At 52.4% G+C, this 14,286-nt stretch overlaps 1 protein-coding gene across 2 annotated transcripts; it reads left to right on the top strand.

Annotated features, from left to right (window-relative positions):
- On the top strand, nucleotides 1–13,787 carry NT5M (5',3'-nucleotidase, mitochondrial). Of its 2 annotated transcripts, XM_006126593.4 has the most exons (5): nucleotides 11–833; nucleotides 7,541–7,641; nucleotides 8,602–8,662; nucleotides 11,081–11,195; nucleotides 12,376–12,683. In XM_006126593.4, exons 1-5 carry the CDS (start codon nucleotides 552–554, stop codon nucleotides 12,531–12,533), a joined length of 717 nt encoding a protein of 238 aa, XP_006126655.2. In that variant the 5' UTR covers nucleotides 11–551; the 3' UTR covers nucleotides 12,534–12,683. The 2 variants fall into 2 exon arrangements, with proteins under 2 accessions (XP_075755872.1, XP_006126655.2); XM_075899757.1 differs by lacking the exon at nucleotides 11,081–11,195 and having other exon boundaries at nucleotides 1–833; nucleotides 12,376–13,787.
- Nucleotides 13,788–14,286: the final 499 nt, after the last annotated feature.

Raw genomic sequence — 14,286 nt, 5'->3', positions numbered from 1 at the left:
GGAGGCGAGGCAGGGGCAGGCTCCCCACTGCTGCGCCCAGGGCGGGCCGTGCCCAGAGGGGCAGGCAGGTCGGGCTCTGCGCTGATGCGGGGGCAGAGCTCGCTGCGCGGGAGGGGGGTGCGCCAGGAGCCGCTTAAAGCCGCAGGCTCCTCGCTTGCCGAGTCCCGGCTCCCCCCTGGCCCGGTGCCGCTTTAGGGCGGTGCCTGCGGCCGCCAGCCGAGGAGAAGAGGAACTGGGGCGAGCACTGCCGGGTTGGGCTGCAGGCGCCGGGCCCGCTCCCAGGCTCCAGCGGTTCCCCGCGCAGCTGGCCAGATGCGCCCGGCTCCAGCTGTTCCCCGCGCCGCGGGCCAGGCGGGCGCCGCTCTGCGGAGGCCGGGGCGGCCCGGCCCCTCCTCTTAGCTGTCAGCTGCTGCCGGCTTGTGGGCTGCAGAGGCACGGAGCGGGCGGGACGGACTCTGCCCCGGGGGAAGATGCAGCCTTGCGGCTTGCCTGGGCCTGGAACCCCGGCCCCCTGCTGAGATCCCCTGGATCCCTTCTCCCCCGGCTCAGCCATGATTTTACTGGGCAGCTTGTTGCACCTGCACAGCAGGCAATGCGGCCCCTTCGCAGCCCTCCGGCTGGGCCGGGCTCCCGGCTCGGGAGCCAGGTCCTGCAGTGCCCGCTGCAGGCATCTGCGCGTCTTGGTGGACATGGATGGGGTGCTGGCGGACTTTGAAGGAGGATTCTTAAAGAAGTTCAGGGCCAGGTACCCAGAGAAGCCGTACATTGCCCTGGAGGATCGCAGGGGTTTCTGGGTGTCGGAGCAGTATGGCCAGCTGAGATCCGAGCTGAGTGTGAGTCAATTAATTCCCCCCCCCTAATATTCTTCTTTCATTATTTGCTGACACACAGACTGTAGACTCTAGTGTGCAGGGGTTGCTGTCTTTATTTGCCTGTGCATCATTTAACACAGGCATGTCCAAAGTCCGGCCCGCGGGCCAATTGCGGCCCGTGTTCCCGTTTAATACGGCCCCACAGGTAATTTGGCAATATCTATCTTTTATGGCCCCCAACGAATCCATATGTATTGAGATGACTACATTGTAAAATCTCAATGTCAGTTGGTCTAAATTAGTTATAAATATATTTGGACACAACATGTATACTTGGTGTTATGTTCCTGTTCATATTTTTTGAACTTAAAAGTTGACAGACAACCTTTATTACCAATAATATGTAATGTACTTTACAATGTTCCTGACGTATATTTCAGCTTCCTGGATTTTTTTTTCATCTGGCCTTCAGATATAAAAGGCAGAGTGGTTTAACATCTGTTTAGATTTGTCATCCATGTGATGAAATGAAAAGTATGCCGTTTGCAATAAACTTTGCATAAAATAGTTAATTTGTGTTTAATTTTAATGGTTCAAAGAATGTCAGGCAAAATGGTCGGCCCTCACGCATGTTCACTTCATAAAATCTGGCCCTCTTTGAAAAAAGTTTGGACACCCCTGATTTAACATAACGGGTCCCTGATAGCTCATAGGGGCTCCTACATGATACCATAATAATAATAATTAGTAACTTGTGTTTTGGGTTTTCAATGTTGATTTCCCCTCCCCCTTCCTTCTGCAATGAAGTGGCTTTAAATGGAAATTCTTGCTGCAGGCTGTCGTTAGGTTTTGATCACTTCAAACAATTTCTTTAAACATTCCAAAGTGGTGTAGGCAAGATTTTCCTCTCTAGTTCTAATTTCCAAATTGATTGCATTCTGCATGGCTGGATGCAGGGGAAGCTAAATGCTGTAACATTGAATGAATAGCTGCCTTCATCTCTAGGTGCATTGTTTAGGTCTTCCGTAACAACACACCAAACATAATGCAGCAGAGGCGTGGACGGCACACCAAAGCAACTGACCTCTCAAAGCAGCTGATATCCGTTCCATTCAGTGCCTATATAAACCAACAACAATAAAACATTCTGAAAAATGATATTGGCTTGTTTTACCAGTTAAAACCTAAAGCCGGGACTCCCTGTTTATAATTTTTTTAGCCAGCATCAGTGCATTGGGTTCTGCAGAAACTAGGTCTCTGCCCCACCGAGTTTAAAATCTCCCAGGGGAGTTGACAGTCTAATCCACAAATTGCATTTGCATGGGGGGGGGGGGGGAGGAGGAGGAGGGAGGGAACAAAGAAAAGGCTTTCTATCACTAATAGCAGAAGTGGGAGCAGTGTGGAGAACAACTGTAGACCCCAAATTATCCCTATTCAGGTGAAACCTTCATTAACTTAAAAGCAGACAGAGCAGAGTGGCTGCTATGTAATTGGAAGGCCGTCTGGAATTGGTGGGTGAATACAGGGAAGCCGCTGTGTTATGACAAGGCTGGTGCTAACTGTATGAAACAGATCTCCAAAAAGATCTGTTGGACTTGGGAAAGGTGCAGAAGAGAGCAACACAAATGATGAGCAACATATACAGCTTTTGTATGAGAGATTGGCGGGGAGTTTAGCCAAGAGACAACTCAGGACTGATATGAGAGGTGTCTAGAAAATCATGAATGTTATGGAGAAAGTGACACGGGAATTATTTACCCCGCCTCCCCTTCACATAACACAAGAGCTAAGTGTCACCTGATGAAATTACAAAGCAGCAGATTTAAAATGAACACAGGAAAGTGCTTCATCCCACAATGCACTGTTGTCAGCCTGTGGAACTTATTTATTGCCATGGGATGTTGTGAAGGCCCAAAACAGAATGCGGTTGAAAAAAGTATTAAATAAATTCATGGAGGATTGGTCCTTCAATGGCTAATGGACAAGATGATCAAGGATACAACCCCACCTTCCAAGTGTCCAGCTCTGTTAATTTCTTCTGAAGCATCAGGCACAGCCAGAGTGAGGATACTGGACTAGATCGGGCTTTGGTCTGATGTAGTGTTGCTGTTTTTATCATATCATGATTTCTCCTGAGATCTTAGCAGTGGTTGGATACTGCTGTGTGTTCTCTAGAACCTGGGATGTAGGAGTGCTTGTAGTGTTATCTCATTGTATCCATCACATTAACACTCATCACCCCCAAAGTCTTGGGCTGAAAGCCTGGATGTAATTGGTAATGCTTAAATGGGGCCATGATTTCCCCCTTGGTTCCAGACCAACCTAGGCTAGTGAGTGAGCCACACGAGTAGCTTTCCGGTGGGTGGCAAGATTGTCATAACCAAGACGGTCACCTGGAATAAGGTAGTTTTGCTAACTCTGCATACCTAGAATTTGCAGGGTGTGTCAATCAAACCGTAGCAGTGTTGTGACTGGCTGCAGAGGGTGCGCACGGTTCTCTCGGCCAATGCTGTGTGCAATCAGCATGTACCTCCCTTTGCGTGTCCTTACATTGCGAGTCACTTTCATAATACCGGTAGGAAAAAAACTGGACAGAAACCAGCAGAATCTGGCAACCCTGCCCGTGGGCAAAGGTAACCAAAATGTCTTGCGGGCCACACATAGAACCCCACTAGGTGACACATAGCCCAGGGCCACCGGTTGCCACCACTGTCCCAGAGGGTATCCAGTTAATACTGGAGAAAAGAAGTCAGGCTGTTTCTATATAGTATTTGGGAGACAGCATTTGGGATGTTGTGCTCCACTTGGGACTATATCAACAGAGTGCTATTGGCAAATTAGAGTGCGCTCAGAGAAGAGCAGCCAAAGTGCTCAGACTGCTGAAGGGAGAGTAAAGGAGCTAAATGCACATAGCCTGATAGCTAAATGCACAGAGGCTGGAAGAATGTTTTAATTCCTGGAGGGCTGGATTCTTCTATACAGTTCTTGGGGATACATAAGATCAAACAAGAAAAGGGAAATGGGTGAACATCAGGAAAATCTTAGCAGTGAGCTCTATTCAGGAACCAGGAAAAAAATCTCCCCAGGGTCATGGTAGAATCTCCCCCCTTGGATTTTTAAACCTAGACTGCTCAGAGCATTGAGCACAGGAGCAATCCAGATCTAGCATGAGATGAGCTAACAGGGATTTTAGGCTCAAATCTGCTCCCGTTGCAGGTGGTGGCAAACCCCCTGCTGACTTAGGGTGCATCTACACAGCAGGGCTTAACTTGAAATAAGCTACGCAGATTGGGCGACGTCCATTGCATAGCTTATTTAGAAATTGGGAGCGTCTACACAGCACGTATTTCGAAATAGAGCCCTCTTCCTCTGACTTCCCGTACTCCTCGTGCAATGAGGGTTATAGGAGTCGGAGTAAGAAGTCCTCCAGCTTGACAGTATTTAAATATTATTTCGAAATAACTGCTGGCTGTGTAGATGTGGACTAAGTTACGTTACTTTGAAATAATATTGCGGTCTAGACGTACGCTTAGGGAGCATCCCCAATACAGCAAAGCACGTAAGCACGTGCAGAATGCTAAGCGCATGTGTAAATGCTTTGCCGAATGGGGGTCGTTTTTTTTCAGATGCCAGTGGTAGAATGCTGTCCCCCCACGGATAGACTGCATTGCAATTTGAGTCGTGCTGTACATTATTTAACCTTAATAACCTGTTACTTTAACCTGTAACCTGCTCTTTTCATGTGGAGTTCAGTGTAACTCCATTGCAGCCCTAGGAGTTACCTCCACTTTCAGTTTTTTTAACCTGCGCAAAGGGGTGTAAGAAGAATTGTTTCCAAAGCACTGGTGCTATTTGAGTCTTCTGGTGCCTATCAGCCCCCCTGGGGCAGTAGTGTGATGGGATTTCTGGTTTGCTCCCTCCTACCCTTTTAAGTGGGTGTATTCTGCTTTCCCATATTCTACGTGACTATCTAACAGGTGGATGAACTGTGCTTTTGTGCTCTCCAGCACCGAGCAAGAAATGCTTAGGGCCAGATAATGGCCCAGCTGCGCAAGGGATTATAGGAAACATAAGGCTCCTCTGTACTCCTGTCCACCAGAGACCTAGATCTAGGGTTTCTAGGTGCCCGGTTTTTGCCCAGACTGTCCGTTATTTGGGTCCCTCGTCCGGTAAAAAAACCCAGAAAATTTCCTGTTTCCCTCAGGCAGAAGCCCGGCACAATTTTCCCCTGCTGTGTCTGGCGGGGTTGGGGGTTTTTGCTCAATAAATTTGGTCTCTCCCCCCCCCCCTTTTTTTTGCTCAGCAACTTTGGTCTCCTCCCCCCCCCCCTTTTCTTTTTTTGCTCCACAGAATTTTATCCCGGTGTTTTTTTGGGAGTGGGGAGGGGACGGTGTTGAGTATGTTTTGTTCAACCATCTGGCAACCCTACTTAGATCACGGGTAGCAGTCCTGGAAGCTAGATCATTACATCCCCATGCAAAGGTGGGAGCAAACAGGGTGGTGATAGGCCAAACTCTTGGTTCTGCCACCACCCAGTGCACAGGCTAGTGTAGCTAGCTACAGGCCTTACGCAGGGTACTTCTCCCTGAGGGCAAAGGGGAATCTGGCAGGCAAAACCTGACTTTCAGATTTACACCCCGTCTTCTGATCTGCACCAGGGGAAGTAGACCAGCCTGCTGCCCCGTGCTTGGGGTTCATAACAAAACCGCAATCAAGCCCTTCAGCACAATTCAGCCTTCTCTTACTCCTTTCCTGCTAAGGCAAATTGCTTATAAGTGAGGCCTCCAGGAGGTCCCATTTCACCTCTCCAATGAAGGATCCACCAAACAATTCTGTGATTATAGATTCATGGTCATTGGTGAGACTGAAACTTGGGGTGTGGCTGGCCAGTGTGGCCCCTTTCCCAGGGCCCAGAGATCATGGCAAGTAGAGTGTGAGACTAGCTTACACAGAGGACCACATAGCCTCTGGACAACCCCCAAATACTCCAGTGCACAAAAGTGGCTTAAAGTTACCATTGATCCTCTGTTCCAAGATCCCTTTGCGTCATCGCAAGACCTTCAGGGCACAGCTCCCTTCCGAATCTAGCAGGTTTCTTTCCGGATTGGTCTAGTGGGGTTGCAACACAGTGACACAACTGCTTCCTGTGGCTGAGCCTGCTGCCGTTGCAACACTGCCAGCCTCTCTCAGCTCAAGGATCTCAGCGGGGACCTCCATGCACAAGCCATCGCCGGGTTACTTTTAAGCAGGGCAAATGGAATTTTGCATTCATGTAGGCCTGGCTTGCGTGGTTCTAGCGCCTTGCCTGGATCAGCAGCTCTGGAACAGATGTGATTCTGTGATTATTATTTTTTCCCCCCAGTCAGTGTGGTACAAATCCCCTCCTGGGAATAGTTTACGAAACCCCAGGGAGCTGGCGGCGGGAACATCGGGAAGAAGCGACCCCATGGCAAAGACAAGCTGCATGTGCAGAAACACGCTCCCCCCACCCATCGGTGACTCGTGGTAGCCCCTGCCAAAATTATAATAGCTAAATGGCGTGTCCTCACATGCCCCCTCCTAGCCCCTCGGGGGGGGGGGGGGGTTCCCTGCATCCCGTCCCCTGCAGGCACCATTCTCCTCTGCCTCCACCTATTTGCTTTTGAACAGGAGACCACAAAAGATGGCTTTCCTGAACAATCCACCCGTCATTAGCCATTCCAGGCAGGACTTACAGGTACACAGATCTCTAGATCCACCTACAGGCAGCTCTCCGTCTCCCTTGCCCCAGGCTTCTGCTCTGCACTGTCTAGATACCTCAGACCTTCCTTTGGACCCGGTATTTTCCCCAGGCCATGTTCTAACAAAGTGCTTCAGCTGTAGCCCTAAGGAACTCTGGCTCAGGCTGAATTTGCTCACGCACTCACTTGACTGGTGTTGTAGAGGGATCCTTGTGGTTAGAGGAGCAGCATTTTTTCCACAGCACCTTGTCCCCATTGGGGCATGTTGGTTACTGCCTTCAATGGAAACAAAAGGTCCCTTTAGCTCCCCTTGCTGAAAAACTCTGTTTTACAGCAGAGAGGGCAGCTAGTCTGTCTCGGATGGATCCCGGTTGTGAGATGCGGATCCAGGGTTTGGGAGAATTCCAGTTTTCATTCAGGACCCTCTCTGTTAGCACTACGGTAGCTCCTCGGAGCCTGAGTCATGGAGCAGGACTTTATTGGGCTAGGTGCTGTACAAAAACAGAACCAAAAGGTCTCTCTTTGAGTTTACTGTGTTAAGAGCTTATAGCCTAAATATGAACCCACTGATGGGCACAGGCAGATAGACGGGGGGAGTACACCAAGACCATATTGGTCAGCATAATTGGCAGAGATCTTGGCATGCCTACAATCTGACCTAGCCAGCCTCACATCTACCATCTTCTTTCCTGGTGAAGGGTTTTCATTGGAAAAAAATGCAGAGGATGACCCAGGACAGGGAGAAAGTAGAGGGCTGTACCGTAAGAGCAGGGATGGGGAACCTTTTTTGGATCGAGGGCCACTGACCCACAGAAAAATCAGTCGGGGACTGCATACAAGTGAGAAACAAAAAACCCCACCCCTCACCGGCATGGGTTCCCCTAAGGGCAAGCTGGGGATCCAGGCAAGCTGGGGGCTGAATACAGGCAAGCTAGGGGCTACATCCGGCCCCCGGGCCTTAGGTTCCCCACCCCTGCTGGACAGTAACTGGCTTGTTTGCCCTTGCAGGAGAAAGCAATCAGCATATGGGAGTCAGAGAACTTCTTCCTTGAGCTGGATCCGATCCCAGGGGCTGTGGAAGCCGTGAAGCAAATGGCTGAATTGGAGAAGTAAGTACATGTTCCCGATGGTGCAAGGGTCTGGGTGCAGCAGGGAGTTTGTGCTCTAGTTTTTTGCAGCTTGAGAGCTGGGGGTTCAAATCCTGACGGGTGAAAATTAACGTGATCCTAGTGGCAAAGCCAGCATGTAATATCACAAGCAGTCGTTAAGCCTGATTTACAGCCCCCGCTGCTCTTCCGGGTCTGGGATTCCTTTGAGGTGAAGATTGCCAAGCTTTGGCCAAGTTCTTGAGAGAGAACTTTTTGTGTGCAACAAATACGCATGCATGCACACGCACATGCTCTAAAACAGCGACGGGCCAGCTAGGCCAGTGTGTGGGCTGCACGAGGGGCCCTCCTTCATCTCCACGGGCTGCAAGCTTGTCCTAGCCGAGACGCTCTCCCGGGATAGGGGAGCTGTGCTCGCTGCGCTGGCGTCCCTAGCATGTGCGGGGAGTGAGGTGTCGATTGAACCGCAGCAGCGCTGTGACGGCTGCGGAGGGAGCGCCCGGCTCTCTCAGTCTGTGTTGTGCGCCCTCCGCACGCACCTCGCTTCACGTGCCCTGGCTTTACGTGCGTGGCACTTGAGTAATTCCGGTAGGGAAAAAACGACACGGAACAGCAGACTCTGGCAACCCTGCGCGTGGGCAACGGTTAACGTCTCGTGAGCCACACGTAGAACCCCGCTGGGCAGTTTGCCGCAGGGCGCCCACCGCTGCTTTAACAAACAGACTGGTGAAAGCGCTGGGCGAGACGGTCTGCCTGGGTTTGCTGTGGGTACAGACATGGTGCAGAGGGCGGTTTCCAGTTCTAATATCTAAGCCTCCCAGGGACCTGTCTGAGCGCAGGTTTTGCCTGCTCCTGGAGTAGGAGCTGTAGTTTCCACAGAGGAATTCTAGGGTGCTCTTGGATCTGGACATGGGATTCAATTGACGTGTTTCCTCATTCTCGCACTCTCTCTCTTCCCGGCAGCACTGACGTCTTCATCTGCACAAGCCCGATCAAGAAGTACCGGTACTGCTGTTATGAGAAGGTAACCAGCGAGCGAGCTCTGTGAAATGGAGTGGGCATGTGCTAGGGGGTGGGTAGGTTAGCTCTGGGTAACAGGCAGACCGGGCCCCGAAGCACAAGTAGCCAGCGTGTTTCTCCAGCCCCATCCCCAGTCACTGGAGAGCTCTTGGATCACACTGCAAGGTCAGCGCCTGTGTCTTGTGTTTCCCAGATGATCCCAAAGCACTCTAACAGCTGTACGTACTGGAACCGCTTCATTCGCCTCCAGGGTGCAGCCACCTCTGAGATGGAACGTGGCAGCTGACAGCACAGTGATGTTACATAAATTTGGGACAGGAAGAGAAGTATATACTCTCCAATTCAAATGGCGGGGGGGAATTTAGATGGATAGAAAGCAGTTACCCAAGGACAGGTTGGCAAGGTTAATACTTAACTGTGTAAAAAGTTCTTTGGTTTCTTCACTAGTCTCTGTGTGAACAGGGATAGCCTTGTGGCAAATGCCAAGCCCTGGCGAACTAGGACTCTTGGGTTCTAGTCCTGGCTCTGCCCTTGATTTGCTGTGCTTCATTAAGGTAGTCAGCTGGCCTCAGTGTGCCCATCTGCAAAATGGGGTTGGATTCTTGCCTGCTTCACAGTGGGTATTGGTTTCTTTAACTAATTACCGTCTATACAGCGTGCTGAACTTGGGATGTAAGTGACTAGTCGACTATCCCAAAAGCTTATCGGATAGTCAACTACTTCCTCAACTAGTCGCTTCCCCTGCCTCTAGCAGAGGCGGCAAGGGGAGCGAGCAAGAGCCAGTGCTGGGGGCAGCCAGCTTAAAAGCCACTTCCCCCCAGCACAATCTCGGCAGAGGGCAGGGGAGTAGCTGGGATCGACCTCAAGCTGAGAATTCCCAGCTTGTGCCCAGTCCCAGATGCTGCAACTCTGCTTTTAAAATGTATTAAGAGCCTGCCGGCTCTTCATCTATTTAAAAGGCAGAGCTGCAGCGGGGTTAACTGCTGGGACCAGGAGCTAACTCCGCTGCAGCTCCCCTGCCTATGACTAATCGACTAGTCGATGGAAAATCCATTTAGGGCCTGGGGGCGGGGGAGTGCGTGAAGCTTCCTCCCGCCCTGCCAGGAGCACACAGCGCTTTGAAGCGCCGTGCGCTGCTCGCAGGGCGGGAGGAGATGTCACACGCTCCCCCGCCCCCAAGCCCTGATTGGCCTGGGGGCAGGAGGAGCGTGCAAAGTTTCCTCCCTCCTCCCCCCTGCCCTGAGAGGGGCGCACAGCACTTCAAAGTGCCGTACACTCGTGCAGGGTGGGAGCAGGGCGAGGGAAGCTTTGCACAGCTCCCCCGCCCCCAGGCCAATTATGATCTAGGGGTGGAGAAGCCCAGAAGCATTCTGGCCCCGCCCCTTCCGGATTAGGCCCCGCCGTTTCTGGCCCAGGGCCACTTCAAACAATTTTGAAGCGGCCCCCGGCCAGAAATTATTGCCCACCCCTGGACTAGTCGATTAGTCGATTAAACTAAATTTAACATCCCTATGCTGAACTCCTTGGGCGGAAGGTACTCTGGCAGGCAGACGCTGCAATTGGAAGTGCTGGGGACCTTGGTTTTTACATTTCATCACAATCCCAGAAACGCCCTGTTATTAAAGCATGAGACACTTGAGACATTTGCCAGTGGAGAGCGAGCTGAACAACCAGGAGAGCCACACCAGGGACCATGTTGGAAGCAAGTCGGAAGGACATCGGTGTCCTTTCTGGGCCTTTCATACTGTTACCCCTTTTGGCCCCAGCGGTTAACCAGTGTTAGGAACCCTGCGGGTTGTTTCTAGGAGAAGGAGGAGATGAGGGAGTCAGGTGTCTTGGATGCAATACTGTTTGTCTACAAGAATGTACAAAGTCCTGTTTCCTGCGACACAGTAGGAATCAAAGAGCAAGAGGCAGATTCTTTGCTCTCAGCTCCAACCCCCTTTCTAGCCAGCAACTTAGCTCAAAAGCTCCCTCTTTGCTTTTTCACAGGGCTATGCAGCCAGTGTCTTTGTGGCTGGGTCTGCGGCCTTCTTTCTCTCTCTTCCACGCTGGCACGCACCTCTGTGGTCCACCAAGTAGTACCCAGCGAAAAACCCTCCACTTGCCTAGTTCAACTCCCCAAGAGGCCCCACAATTAGTGTGGCAAGTCCCTATTGTTTCTTATATGCATGCCAAACACAGGGTGGCTTCTCCACGCTGCAGTTTCACTGCGGTTTGTCCTAAAACTAATGGACTTGGCAGGATGTTCCCCCGCCCCCATGCACCCAGAGCCTCCTGTCATTCCTTGCTGTTGTCTTTCGGGAACAAACCAGTATCGATTGCCCAGCGCCCTGCAGTTCAGCTGAGCTGGGGACACGCTGCTGGCCAAGCCAGCCTGCCCCACCCCTCACACTGACTGCGCCACCCCCTTGCTTTCCAGTACGCCTGGGTGGAGAAGCATTTGGGCCAAGAATTTCTGGAGCATATTGTCCTAACGCGAGATAAAACTGTGATCTCTGGCGATCTGCTGATAGACGATAGACCCGATATAACAGGTAAGGGGGTTTAGACGCCGTATGACCGGGCGATACTCCTGGGGCAGGCAGACTTGTCTTGTTCCCCGGCCTGTGCATTTTGTTTGTTTATTTATTTATGGATCTTGGCGGATGCCGGATGCGCGCCCGCTGCGCTGCCGGCTCCGTTGCCTGCCATGTTTTTTCAGGCCGTTATTATTGAGCAAGTTCCCCCAAAACTCCCAGCATTGCTGATGCCTGCCAGAGATTGGCTCGACATTTTCTCAGAGCCCGGAATTCTGGCTCTGGAGTTCTGGGTCAGCCCGAGGCGGAGGGAGGGTCTAGGAGGGAAATCCCAGTTCAGAGCTGACCTCCAAGTGTCGACAGGCAATGAGCGAGATAGAGGGCCGAGACACAGGAGATCTGGGTTCAGTGATTGGCTCAGCTACAGACTCGCTGTGGGACCTTGGGCAGTCACTTAGGGGTCGTGCGCATGGGGCATGAGTCAGCCCCAGTGAGGCGTCAATTCTTGTGCGCATGGGAGTGTTGCACACTAACTAACTGACTCATCTGAACCCCACAGGTGTGCACTAACAGCGCCACAGCGCACATTTTTTCCATCTGTGTGTAGGATACATTTTGTTCTGCGCACCAAGGCGTGTGTGGATGTGCACCACCAGTAGGAACACATGCTGTTGGCTCCTGCTGGCTGTGGGTGCAATGCTAATCATCTGGGCGGCATTTGAATCGCTCCTGGGCGGCTGCTCAAGCCCCTGGTTTAGGAAACACTGGTCCCCTCCTGTTTCAAACAGGGCGGTGTTATGCGCACGAGGGAATTGTTAGTGCTCACCAGCAGGGTCCCCCCAGGCCAGGTAGTGTGAGACGCACTAGCGTGCCCTAGAATTGACACCCCATGGTGCAGACCAATTTACTGTGTAGACAAGTCCTTAATCTCCCCCGTGACTGCTCCCCTCTCCGTGAATTGGGGATCATGCTTCCCTACCTCCCCGAGGCTTGTGAGGGTGAAGTCGCTTAGCCACTGCGAGTTGTGCAGATGCTGCAGCAGTGAGGGGCAGGGCTAGAGGGGGTGGGTGTTCGGACCCAGGCTCGGGATGTGGGACATCAGCCCACAGACGCAGTGCCTGGCCCAGAGCCGTCAGCAGGGTCCCGATGGGGTTGGGAGACTCCCTCCTTGAGCTGCTTTGCTCTCTCTGTCTTTCAGGAGCCGAGCCGAGCCCCAGCTGGGAGCACGTCCTCTTCACTGCCTGTCACAATAAGCACCTGCAGCTGCAGCCGCCCAGAAGGAGGCTCCACTCGTGGGTCGAGGACTGGAGGGCCATCCTGGACAGCAAACGGCCGCCGCGCAGCCGGGCCATTTAATGTGACGGGCTCCTCAGCTGCACGGAGCCTCGGCGTGCTCTGTGGTGCCCAGCTCCCAGCTGGAAACCACGGACAGAAAGCCGTGCGCGGCAGGGGGAGGAGAGAGACCCCTGGCAGGGAGCGATTGCAGCAGCTCCGACCCCAGAGAACAGGGCCAAAGGGGGATCGTGTTCGTTAAGACGCCTGTGACCGGGCCACCATGAAGCAAGGGGCTGCAGGAAGGATTCTGGGCCCATCCCATGACAGGACGCCCTGTCTGGCATGTGTCCCTTTGTGCCCAGCTCTGTTTATCTCAGTGGCTTCTGAGTGTTGGTGATCGTACCCACTGGGGACACCAATTGTGATGTCACTGACAGACTCAGCTCGTTACCTGCCATCCCCTGCACCTGCTTAGAGATGCAGATTAACTTTTAAATACTCCCCGTCCCCCAATCTCCATTGTGTTGGGTCACTGGATCAGCAGCCAGCCCTGTGCTGACATAGGCCCAAGAAGACTATCAAAATCCTTCCTCCTCCATCCATCCAGACACAGGGGGCCGGTCGTCCTAACCCTCCTAATCCTCATTTTTTTGGCTCACCTGCTGTTACCACTCCATGGGAAGCATCTTTGTGCAGCAGCGTTTGATCGGCTAATGATGGAGAAGGCGACTTTTCTTCCCTGCAGTGAATGTGCCTCCCGGAACAGCCTTGCAGGAGCTCGTGTGGGAGCATTGTTAAACCAGATTCTTGCGGGCATGATCCCCACCCCCCCACCAGCCCAGAGTTCACGTCTGGCACAAATAGATTCCAAGGGAAAGGCTGCCTCACAGGGTCACCTGCGCAGAATCCCAGCCTGTCCCAAGGGGGAAGGAGGATTCTGCAAACATGCGATGCAAAAGATGGACCGTGGCAGGGGTCAGAGAGCAGCGATGGCCTCAGAGGGGAAGGACCAGCATCCAAAATGGCAGCCTGCGCGCTGGCTCAGATGTGTGGCCCTAGCCAGCTGGATCCATGCCGGGGCTGAGTACCCATGTGAGCAACCAGCAAGAAGAATGGCCCAGCGTTGATGTGCCTGGGATGCTGTTCCCCCGCTTTGGCTCTGGCAGTCGTGTCAGGGCGAGGGGCATGTGAACAGGGCCAGTGTTAGGATTTGGGGCATGACCCCTGAAACATTAATCTAAACTCAACCTCCTCTTACCCGTGTAGTCTCCTCCCCAAGGGCGTACTATGGTTCTGCCGTGGCTCTCCTCCTAGAACATGAACAGAGCCACACAATGGTGCCTGAAATTCGGAGTGTTTAACGATCCTGCAGACTGGGCTTGTGAACATCCGGGTCCCGTTACTGCTTCGAGGTCAGGGGCAACCCCACTTTGAGCATCGGGCGTCTGTGTCAGCGCTGCTACGCTCAGAGGGTCCGACTAGTTTTGGATGTAACCTTGCAGTCAGTGTGTGTGTGTGTGTGTGTGTGTGTGTGTGTGTGTGATGAACATTCACAACCACTGCCCTGTGTGTGTGTGTGTGTGTGTGTGTGTGTGTGTGTGTGTGATGAGCATTCATAACCACGGCCCTGTGTGTGTGTGAGAGATGAACATTCACAACCACTGCCCTCTGTGTGTGTGTGTGTGTGTGTGTGTGTGTGTGAGAGATGAGCATTCATAACCACGGCCCTGTGTGTGTGTGAGAGATGAACATTCACAACCACTGCCCTGTGTGTGTGTGAGATGAGCATTCACAACCACTGCCGTGTGTGTGTGTGTGTGATGAGCATTCATAA

This window comes from Pelodiscus sinensis, chromosome 16 (assembly GCF_049634645.1).
Source record: "Pelodiscus sinensis isolate JC-2024 chromosome 16, ASM4963464v1, whole genome shotgun sequence".
Lineage (NCBI taxonomy): Eukaryota > Metazoa > Chordata > Testudines > Trionychidae > Pelodiscus > Pelodiscus sinensis.
Note: the sequence above shows the minus strand (reverse complement) of the source record. Positions and strands in the feature narration are given on the sequence as shown.

What these genes read in the sequence shown, in the direction of transcription:
- NT5M (XM_075899757.1), top strand. Translation starts at nt 552, where the DNA reads ATGATTTTACTGGGCAGCTTGTTGCACCTGCACAGCAGGCAATGCGGC. An exon ending in AGCTGAGATCCGAGCTGAGT is followed by an intron (nt 834 to 7,540) that starts GTGAGTCAATTA and finishes TTGCCCTTGCAG; the next exon opens with GAGAAAGCAATCAGCATATG. An exon ending in CAAATGGCTGAATTGGAGAA is followed by an intron (nt 7,642 to 8,601) that starts GTAAGTACATGT and finishes TCTTCCCGGCAG; the next exon opens with CACTGACGTCTTCATCTGCA.